This window comes from Thamnophis sirtalis, unplaced genomic scaffold, assembly GCF_051295495.1.
Source record: "Thamnophis sirtalis isolate CommonGarterSnake01/CBP01778 unplaced genomic scaffold, rThaSir2_p1.2 scaffold_5, whole genome shotgun sequence".
NCBI classification, from domain to species: Eukaryota; Metazoa; Chordata; class Lepidosauria; order Squamata; family Natricidae; genus Thamnophis; species Thamnophis sirtalis.
In genome coordinates this window covers 81,230,709-81,242,135 of record NW_028261385.1, presented here as the reverse complement: position 1 = coordinate 81,242,135, position 11,427 = coordinate 81,230,709, and the positions used below count along the sequence as shown (strand labels likewise).

Below are 11,427 nucleotides of genomic sequence, written 5' to 3'. Positions count from 1 at the left end.
TTATGAATATTTATTTATTTTTGTATTCATCATATTGTATATGTTTGTTGGCTCTTTTTATTTTGAATTATCTATTTATTAAAAATGGTAGCTCTAACCATATCATTAATTTGTATTATTCCATGCATTTGGGAAGTATTATGTTGAGTGACACTTATAGTTTTTTTTTGGATTGCAATTACAGCATTTATACTTTAACTTGGTGCATATTTATATGGAAGTTGATGTCTGTTGATCAATCAGACTTTCCCTCCCAAAAATCTGCATATGATGATAGCATATTAATTTAACTTTTCATTAAATGTTTTTAAAAGCAATGGAAAGCATAAAAATCTAACAAATCTGGCCAAAAAAATAAGATTTCAGATATTTTCATCCTTATTCTATATGATCTAGACTAGGAAGTATAATCTGCATATGATCTGCTTTTACAATTATTTTGCCCTAACTAAATGTGATTATGTTCCTGCAATTACTAATTCACAAAATGGATTTTAGGCCTAAATGGTATATGACTATAGCAGAGATGGGTTTCTGCCGGTTCAGCCCGGATCAGGTAAACGGTAGTGGCAGCAGCGGGAGGCTCTGCCCACCTGCCCAGACACTTCTGTGCATGCCATCTGTCATAAAAATTTCCCTATATAAAAAACAAAGGGAAACCACAAGCAACCACAAGCAATAAATCTTACTTTATGATCAGAGGTTTATTGTTTCATGAACAATTTTGAACATGAATAGAAAACATAGCATTATTTAGATTAGCAATTTATTGCAATAAGCTCCACTGTCATAGCTGAATCCAGCAAGGATTAGCTACTGCCAGTGGCCCTGAACTCTTCCCAACACATTCTTCCCAAGGCATGCACAGAAGTGGTGCACAAGCAAACCAGTAGTAAAATAAATTGAAACCCACCACTGGGCTATAAAGTACAGAGTAATTTATTCTTGGTCAACTTTATACACATTTTTTAATTGCAAACAGGGATTTTAAAACATCCAGTCAAAAAATCATGGCAGAAATTATCATTCCCCTTTCTGAATGTTCTAGAAAATTTATGTTAAGAGCTTCTTGCCTGTGGCTAAAAATGTTCTTTTTAAAAAAATGTAAATTATCCCAACACAAATGGGAAACTTTAACCATTTTTCTGTATTCCAACTTAACTATCGATTAGAGATACAATGTACAGAATTGAATTCCACCATCCTTCCCAGAAAGCAAAACAATCACAGTCTCATAATGTATTTCATGGATTGCTAAATAAATGTCAATTTTATAAGTGGGTTAAACATATACATACTTTTTTTCACTCTTAGCATGTTGATAAGTAAAGATGTTTATTTGCAGCCATAGATTTGAATAAACTAAATATAAATTTGTGACAAGCTTCACTTAACATGTTGGTCTCTCGATAGTCTGAATGTCACAATTTGCTGATAGGTTATATGTTAAAAGATCAGAGAATTTTTGAAGTCAGAAAATTTGCAGATATATTTTGGAGGGGCTAAATTTATTTTGCTAGTCAATTTGTATATGTGATTACTTATTTTCTTATTAATTACTTATATGATATCTTCAGTGTTATTTATTATATATTTTCATTCAAAATTATAAATGTTCTTTGCTCTCCTTTATTTATTTACATAGTGAGGCATTGAAAATAGAAGTAGTTAGTTTTCTTAATCTGCTGCAAAGCCAGTAAAATTTCAGTAAAATTAAAAAATATATATGAAGTTTTCTGGAGGCAAGGTTGGAAATTCTGTCTGATGAGCTAATGCACAAAAAAGGGCTTTCCCCTCCCAAAAGAATAGAAAATGCTAAAGGACTTCCCATTTTGTTGTTTGTTAAGCATTCATGGAACCAGGACCAATTATTACTATCCAAGGGAGGAGAATAAAAAATACTGCCAATTAATTCTAAAATCCTTTTGAGTGTTTCTTTTCTTTTGTTCTTGTTTTACTTTGCTACTATCACTTGATTTATTCCTAGTTTATACTAATATACACACAAACACAGACATGCGTGCACGTACGCACCCCCACATACACACACACATTTAATCAGTGGTGGGATTCAAATTTACTTTCACAGGCAGCCATGGTGATCAAAGCGGTGTGAGCCCCATGAGTGGGGGCCAGCTGGCAGAGGGGCAATGCTGGCGGAGAGCTGATGTGGGTGGTATAGCCTTGCAGTCTCTGGCCATTCCGTGGCCACTGGAATCCACAATAGGTGAGGCCCAGCAGCTGCGGAGAGCCCGGGTGGGGGATGAGATGCAGACTGGGGGGTGGGGTGGGGGTGAGTGGCAGTGGGGAAGTCCTAGCTCACCTTCCTCTCTGCCACCAGCTGCAGGAGGAAGGGAAGGGCAGGCAAGGATTGGGGGTCGTGGCCAACCAGAAAAGCTGAACCACTGCCGAGCCCCGAGGAGGGCCCAAAAGATGACTGAGCATTGCCATGTCCCCCCTCCAAGGCAGCCCTTTGGACAAGCACAGTGGCCCTGTAGCTTGTCTCCCTCCTGTGTCGTTAGCCTTTCCTTCTCAGGCCAGGCAAGGAGTGGCTGTGAAGGGAGGGGCCAGCCAGTGGTGTGATCAGTCAGTTTGCTGAACTGCAGAAAAATGTAGCCACCGGTTCAGATGAACCAGTGCAAACTGGCTTAATATCACCACTGCATTTAATTCAAAAACAGAGAAAGAGTGTGCCAATAAGACCAATATATAACAGAATAACAGACTCAAAAGGGATCTTGGAGATCTTCTATTCCGACCAGGGGTGGGTTGCTGCCCGCGTTGCTGTGGGTTGACAACCCACGCACAATGTGTGCACTTGTGCACCAGATGCACGATGTTCAATGTAAATTGTTTTGTGCGCATGTGCAGAACAATTTAAAGTGAACTACGCATGCGCAGTCACTAAAATCCAAAATGACAGTGACCAAGCGGCAGCAAGGGAACCAGTTCGGGGGCCTGGCAGGCGTGGGTCCACTACCAGTTCACCCGAACCGGACTGAACTGGCAGCAACCCACCTCTGATTCTGACCCGCAGCTCAGGTAGGAAATCCTATACCATTTCAGACAAATGGTTGTCCAATCTCTTTTTAAAAACCTTCACTGTTGGAGCACCCACAACTTCTAGAGGCAAGTTGTTCCATTGGTTAATTGTTCTGTCAAGAAATTTCTCCATCCATTGCTTCTTGTTCTGCCTTCAAGTGCTTTGATCCCCCTCTTCTTTATGGCAGCCCCTTAGATATTGGAACACTGCTGTCATGTCACCCCTAGTCTTTCTTTTCATTAAACTAGACATACTCAATTCCTGCAGTCATTCTTCATATGTTTTGGCTGCTAAACTCCTGATTATCTTTGTTCCTGTTCTCTGCACTCTTTCTAGAGTCTCAACATCTTTTTTATATCATGGTGACCAAAACAAGCCAACAAGTGTGTTGTTACCAAGGTATTATAAAGTCGTACTAACACGTGATATGTTGATGACACCCAATTATTACCAAACTTGGACTTTGGTTTAGGTTTCTATCCAAGGGTCTGGACCCTGGGAATCTTGGATGCTCATCTATGCTAAGCCTTGAGGGTCCCCCAAAAATTTTCTATCTTCCTCTATGACTGGGGCAACACTCTCCCAAAGAGAGCTAGTGCAATTGAGAGGTCCTTCTGGATTACCCCCGTTTGCCCCCATTAATTTACCTACTCACACTAATTTAGAATTCCCAGTTGGATTACTGTAATGTGCTATACAATATGTCAACTACAATACAATATCATACAACAGTGAGAACAATTATTCAGGGGAACAGCTTGCCTTCAGAAACTGTGGGTGCTCCAACACTGGAGGTTTTTAAGAAAACACTGGATAACTATTTGTCTGCAATGTTGTAAGGTCTTCTGCTTGAACAGGAGCTAGACGACTTCCAAGGTCCTTTCCAACTCTGTTATCCTGTACTCTGTATTTTGTAAATATTATGTTCATATCTGACCTTTGCTGAGACTACAATTGCTACGGCACTAAATTCAGCCATTTTCATTGAGCTTTTGTGTCCTTGTTTGATTAATAAAGGACATAACAATGTCTGTAAGAAATGATTCTGTGATTAGAGAAGAGATTACCCATGTCTTCCAAGGTTGATACATAGGACTTCTCGATATTCTGAATTGCAAAGTAATAATTAGTCTCAATATAAGTAGTCTTCTGGTGGAGATGATTCTTGGACTCAACTTTCTGGAGAGAGGAGGGAGGAGAGAGAGGGGTATGGGGGAGGGAAGGAGGGAGAAAGAGAGAGATGCACAATATTATTGATGGTAAAATGTCTAATCTTGCCTGTATTTATTTAGCTCCTCAGGTGAACAAATTTTTTGATCTCCAATATTCTGTATTTTAATGTAAGATTCCTTTTTGTGTGTGCAGAATAATAAATTCTGTAAAATAAATTTTCAGGGGAAAAGTGATTTGTTTGATTGCCCTTGGAATAAAATGTGACAATGTCACTGTGATTTGTCAACTATGGGTGTGACAGAACGTGCAGCGTAAGTATTTATATTGAGCATCTTTTATGTGTGGATGGGAAGGAATAGGTCCAACTCAGCCCTAGCAAGACTGGATGACTGTGAATTTGAAGATTCTCTGAAACTGGAGCACATTGGGGGTCAACTCTAGATGTTGTACCGCTCCCATTAACTGAGTTAGTCTCCTGCTTTGGCAGGGGTTGGCCTAGAAGACCTGCAAGGTCCCTTCCAAGTCTGTTTTTATCTATTCTCTTATAAAGTTTATTTTGAATCCCCCCCAATCAGGAGACACTCCCCCCAAGGAAAAATCTTCCTGAAGGAGTAAGGAGAAACCCCCATAAGAAAGCACCCTAGTCTCTTTATTTTCCTTTAAACCGCTTATGCCATCTGTCAGCACCATTTATTAAGATGGAGACAGTTTCCCTCCATTCATAAAATACAATGTTTCCTTAAATAAATTAAGACGGAGATATAATATATATCTCATAATTTCCGAAAGTCAGGAAAGTAATAAATTAGAGGCGCTGAAGATTGCTCAAGGTACTAAGATCCCAGACAGATGGAGATAGACTACTATAATCAAACCTTTAACCAAAGATCGGCAATAGCGGAGATATGTTATCTCACGCGACCTTAGATAAACCAAAAAAAGAAATAATATGAAGCTCTAGTACCGTGATGGCGAACCTATGGCATGCGTGAGACACTCTCATCATGACTTATGACTATAATTGTCAGGCTCCATTGCGGTTGTAAGTTGAGGACTATCTGTATTGTTATTCATAATTGTTTACACTCTTTTTTGGAATATCATCTATATATGATCTGGTTTGTGCAATCAGGTTGGTAAAAAAATCCTACAAGATTTATCAGTGGAGAATTCTAGACTCTCAGAAATTATTTTACACGGAACAAGTAAATACTGAAGCCATAATATCTATTACAAAACCGAAAAAAACCCTATTTTAAATTCATTTTAAAAATAATTAGGGACGATGAAAGAAAGTTTCATCGGATTGTTAACTTTCAGTTAACAGTTTTGATTTAATTTAATTTTGGGGGGAAATGTGCACATTCAACATTCTGTTTTCCAAATATGACCGCCTTTCAGAATGGTTTGGGGGTATACATAAGGAAAAAGAAAAGTGAAAATCAGAATACAGAGAATCAGTAAAGAAACAGAAAAAAGAAATTTCAATATCCTAGTGGTATAAATACAAAGATGCAGCAGACTGAGGAGCATCTTTCAAAAGAACCAATCTTCCAGATTCCACTTTTGAAAAGAGGTCACATTCCTTCATCTTCATTATGAAGACACAATTTTGGTTTCTGCAAATCTGTCTAGTGATGTTCCTCACCAAAGTCTCATCTCAGCACTGCGATCAACTTCACAGCAGACTACAAGAAGCCAACAAAGGAAACCTGGAACTCTTGGGAAGTCATATGGGAGCCACCATTCCCTTCCAATGTATTGGAGATATTGTAGACTTCTCACCTCTCAATGAAGAACATTTAATGAGCATGAATGAAGCATCTCAGGAAGAGGATGCCAAAATAGCGATAAAAGAAATGCTCCAACAAACAGACCTCATCTTCAAACAAGTTCATGCTGAATTGTTTTGGGATGAGAATTCTCTAAGAAATTTCCATACTGGATTGGATCAGCAGATTAAGAATCTGGAAACATGCCAAAATGCAGAGTCAGGCACTGGCACCGTATCGAGTCCAAGGGATCAGAAACAGCAGCTCACCAGATTAAGAGTGAAGAGGTATTTTCAAGGGCTGAATGATTTCATGACAGATAAGAAACACAGCTCCTGCGCCTGGGAGATTGTCCAGATCCAGCTCAGAGAATGTTTCCTTTTGATTCATCAACTTATCCAAAGGATTCCAACTCAAGGTATCAAGTACTTCTTAAACATTATTTTTCATTAGAATTGAAAGGGAAATGGGGAAATTAGGAAAATTTACAGTTACTTCTTATGATATGTACATCAAAATTCTGTCTTCCCCCAAAAAATTGATGATTCTTTTGAGAAACAATGTATGAATTACCTGACTATTATGTTTGATGTCATTGTCAATATCATTGACAATATTTTTGTTAACAACCTACATTGAGAGTTTTCTGTAATCCTATATAGGAATAATTGCTACACTCTTTGTCCACCTTAACTATAGTGGTTCCCACTGAATATGTTATGCTAGGAATTTTCTGTTTCACCTCTGAATTTTCCTTCAAGTAACCTTTAGATCCCTAACACAAGGAACTATGAAGAATCAACTTTTCTCAACAAGTGATGGCCCAATTCAATTGTGAACCCTGTGAATCTAGGATTATCAAATGGTGTCCATAAAAAAAAAATCATTCTATAAAAATATCTCACTCTACAATGCTCCACCATTCGGAATTACAATACAGATTCCCCCCTCCCCCTGTATTATATGGTTTCTTTTAAAAGGCCTCTGACTGGCGATTTTGCATCTAAAAAAGATGCAGATGTGGTGATTATAGCTTTAATATATAGCTGGACCTAAATCTTTAGCATTTAGACTACTTCTTTTGATTCAATTACTACAATCTTTGACCTTTGAATGTTACAAAAGGGAAAAATTGAATGGCAACTCAATCTGCTATAAGAATAATAGGGCTACGCAAATAAATGCATAACACAATTTGTTCATGAGGGAAATGCCTCTCTGGATCTACTTCTCAAATGGTGAAGTAGAAGCAGTTATGTCAAGGCGTGTCCTGATCATCTGAGCACCATTGAACGATTTGTACGGCTCTAATAAGTAAAATCATACAATTTTCATGAATCCAACATTTTAGGAATTCCTTGGTTTAAATTAGGCTAGGTGGAGAAATATAGTATATTTTTATTCCAAGCACGGATACACCAATGTTTATTAATTTGAATTAAAATCCTTAATAGTTTAATTGTTAACATGCATAGGAATTTCTAACTGTTTTTCCTTTTCCTTCTAGCCTGACTTGCTCCCTATGATGCAATATGAAAAGCAGCAATATGAAGCCACTCAACTTTCACTCAGTGCCTTTCACTTATTCCTAGAAAGCGTCTGACATTTCCTCTTTCTACTTTCTCTTTGACTGCATTGCTTCACCATGTTATGAACTGAAAAGCAAAATAAAACAATTGCCATTCAAAAAAAAATAAAGGACCAAAAACATGAAAATCCATAGAAAAAGTCCTCCCGAAACAAAAGGAAAGATTTTCTGCAAAATTTGTCAGGCTTCACTTCTACAGATTCCAATGAGGACTTTATCCAAGAATTCTGCACGAAAAGATAAAATTGTATTCTTTCATTCATCCCATTCCCTTAAATGTAATGCATGTTTTTAGGGTATTATATACAGGGTAAAAATACATGATCTTAAAATCAGATGAAACCAGTAGAATTTAAATTGTGCCTAACTGGACTCAATGATACAAGGAGGTTTCAGTTAACTAACAGGGACAGTTGACATGAGACGAGAGAGGAAAATTTATCACCATTGTAACCCAGGGAAACCACACCAACCAGAATGGAACCAGATGAAAGTAGTTTCCACTATATTTTGTATTGAAACACAGCAAAAGATGCCGCAATGCACCTGCAGAACTGATTCAATGACTACGGAAAGTTCCGTGATTCATTTGACTCTCCGAGACCACTTGAACCACAAAGCCAATAAAGAGAAGCAATTTCAGGAGAGATAACAAGCCAATATTGCTAACTTTTCTTTCTTTGGAGACAAATTATGCGGAGATATTTTTCTAGGGATAAAATTAGGTAGAAAATACTCCAACGGAATAGATGCGATCCTATATAACTACTGAGTACAGATGTTGAAGGGTCGTAGAAATAGTACTGGTGAAACTATTTTATTTTATTCTTTTTAAAAAAAATATTAATTTCACTAGAGAATTACAGTATTATTTATTTATTTATTTATTTATTTATTTATTTATTTATTTATTTATTTATTTATGTTTTCTCTTTGTAACAAAACAATGTATACTGTATAACAATGCGTGTGGCCAAAATTTATTTATTATTCATTTATATACATTATTTATCTATTTATTTATGCTATATGTTTATACTATCCTAGTCTTCATTGCTATGTTATAAAATTCAAGAAGTCTCTCTATTAAAATGCTAACTTCAAATAAAATTGGTAGTTTGGATTATTTCATCTATTTTAGTGTAGGCATATAGGAATAGGAATAGGAATAAGTTTATTTATAGGCCGCCCTTTTCCCTGAGGGGACTCAGGGCGGCTAACAACTTATAGGGAGGGGATACAAACAGTAACATATAACATAACACATAATTAAAAAATAAACAACATTCATTCAGCATTCGGGTGGGGGCGAATCAAATCTTTAGCCCCAGGCCTGGCGGGATAGCCAGATTTTAAGGGCTGCGCGGAAGGTCTGAAGGGTGGTGAGGGTACGAATCTCCACGGGGAGATCGTTCCAGAGGGTCAGAGCTGCTACTGAAAAGGCTCTCCTCCATGTAGTGGCCAGCCGGCACTGGCTGGCAGATGGCACTCGGAGGAGGCCTAATTTATGAGATCTAATCGGTCTCGAGGAGGTAATTGGCTTCCCTCCAGTGGTGATTTGCTAACCGGTTTACTACCGGTTAGGTTGTGCTTGTGCGCACGCTCGTGTGCATGCGCAGAAATTTCAGTGCATACCCAGAAGCGTCCAGGTGGATGGGCGGAGCCTCCTGCCCCCACCACCACGGGTTCAGCCAAACTGGGACAAATCAGGAGCAACCCACCTTTCCTTCCTTCCTTCCTTCCTTCCTTCCTTCCTTCCTTCCTTCCTTCCTTCCTTCCTTCCTTCTTTCCTACCTTTTATGTGGTAGGATTTTATGCAGCTTTATTTGGAAAAAACTAAATTAGAAATCAAAAAAATCAGAAATCCTCCTTTAACACAGTTGTAAAATGTGTTAATTCATGAAGCTGTTTCCATAGTATTTGATCACATCTTGATTGACACAAACACTGGCATGTTGTCATATAAGTGTTTAAACTATAATCTGCATTGAAATCCTAACACATGATTTACGACGGGAACTTCAGGGCTAGCCATTACCGGGGAAGGAGGGTCCTCTACGTCACAGCGATCCCCCTTCCGGCCCTGTTAGTTCCACTCCAGGGCCAGATGGCGAGAATTGTCAGGGCCCTGGTCTCAGGCTGTTGTTGCTAAATGCCAGGTCTGTGGTTCATAAAGCTCCCCACATCTGGGACCTAATAGTAGACGAGGGGGCAGACCTGGCATGTATTACTGAAACCTGGCTGGGCCCGGAGGGAGGAGTCCCCCTCACTGAAATGTGCCCAGAGGGATTTCAGGTGCTCCATCAGCCGCAACCCCAGGAAGGGGTAGGGGAGTGGCTGTCATCGTCCGAAGATCATTAGTTCCTCGTAGGATCCCTGTTCCAGAGCTTGTCAGGTGTGAGTCCTTGTTGTTGAAGTTGGACCTTGGGGGTCAAGTGGGCTTGCTGTTAACATACCTACCTCCCAACAGCATTGCAACAGCCCTCCCCTCGCTCCTCGAGTCAGTAGCCGAGCTGGCGGTAGAGTTCCCCAGGCTTATGGTGCTGGGGGATTTCAACCTGCCTACGCTCGGTGAACGCTCTGATAGGGCACAGGAGTTCATGGCTTCCATGACAGCCATGGACTTGACCCAAGTAATCCGGGGTTCGACTCACTCAGCGGGTCACACACTTGACCTCGTATTCCTCTCTGAGCAGTGGAGGCGTGATGTAGAGTTGAGGGGTATTAAGATCTTGCCCTTGTCATGGTCTGATCACTTCCTACTGAGGCTTGACTTTCGGAAACCAATCCCCCACTGTAGGGAGGAGGAACTGATTAGGTGGTTCCGCCCCAGATGCCCGATGGACCCTATGGGATTTCAGACGGTGCTTGGAGTGATACCTGACACTCTTGTCCGCAGTCCGGTCGAGTCCTTAGTCGCTGCTTGGAATATAGCAGCGATGGAGGCTCTAAACCGGATTGCGCCTTTGCGACCTCTCCGAGGTAGCGGATCCAGGAGAGCTCTTTGGTTCACCGAGGAACTCTGAGAGATGAAGTGCCAAAAGAGACACCTAGAGCGCCGCTGGAGGGCCAGTAAATCTGAGTCAGACCAAGCACTGATGGGAGCCTATATCAGAGCCTATCTAATGGCAATATGGGCGGCGAAATGTTCGCATTTTGCCGCTCTTATTGCATCCGCTGAATCGCTCCCAGCCGCCTTGTTTAGGATAACCCGCTCCTTCCTGAAAGGGAGGGATGCGGATGAACCTTTACAAGGTAGAGGTGAGGAATTTGTCCAGTATTTAACAGATAAAGTCGCTCGGATTCGGACAGACCTGGACTCCAATTGCACGGTACCAGTCGAGGTACCGGGGGAATGTCTTGAGCAGAGCTTATTGAATGAGTTTCAACTTGTCGCGCCTGAGGAAGTGGACAAAGCCATGGGAGCGGTGAGCGCCTCCACTTGTATACTGGACCCGTGCCCTTCCTGGCTGGTTTCGACCAGCAGGGAGGTGACACGTGGCTGGATCCAGATGATAATTAACACCTCTCTCCGGGAGGGATCCCTCCCGCTCCTCCTAAAGGATGCGGTGGTGAGACCCCTCCTGAAGAAACCGTTTCTGGACCCAGACATTTTGAGCAACTATCAACTGGTCTCCAACCTCCCCTTTGTAGGGAAGGTTGTTGAGGAAGTGGTGGCCTCTCAACTCTGACGGTCCTTGGATGAAACCGATTATCTGGATCCCTTTCAGTCCGGTTTCAGGCCTGGTTACAGCACGGAAACTGCTTTGGTCGCGCTGATCGATGATCTCTGACGAACCAGGGATAGGGGTCAGTCCTCTATCCTAGCGCTCCTTGACCTCTCAGCGGCC

General features: G+C 40.6%; 1 protein-coding gene across 1 annotated transcript; it reads left to right on the top strand.

The window, feature by feature from the left end:
• The first annotated feature begins 5,814 nt into the window (after window positions 1-5,814).
• Window positions 5,815-7,500, top strand: LOC148045441 (interferon alpha-8-like). The gene is made up of 2 exons (XM_087717008.1): window positions 5,815-6,406; window positions 7,496-7,500. Exons 1-2 carry the CDS (start codon window positions 5,815-5,817, stop codon window positions 7,498-7,500), a joined length of 597 nt encoding a protein of 198 aa, XP_087573134.1.
• Window positions 7,501-11,427: the final 3,927 nt, after the last annotated feature.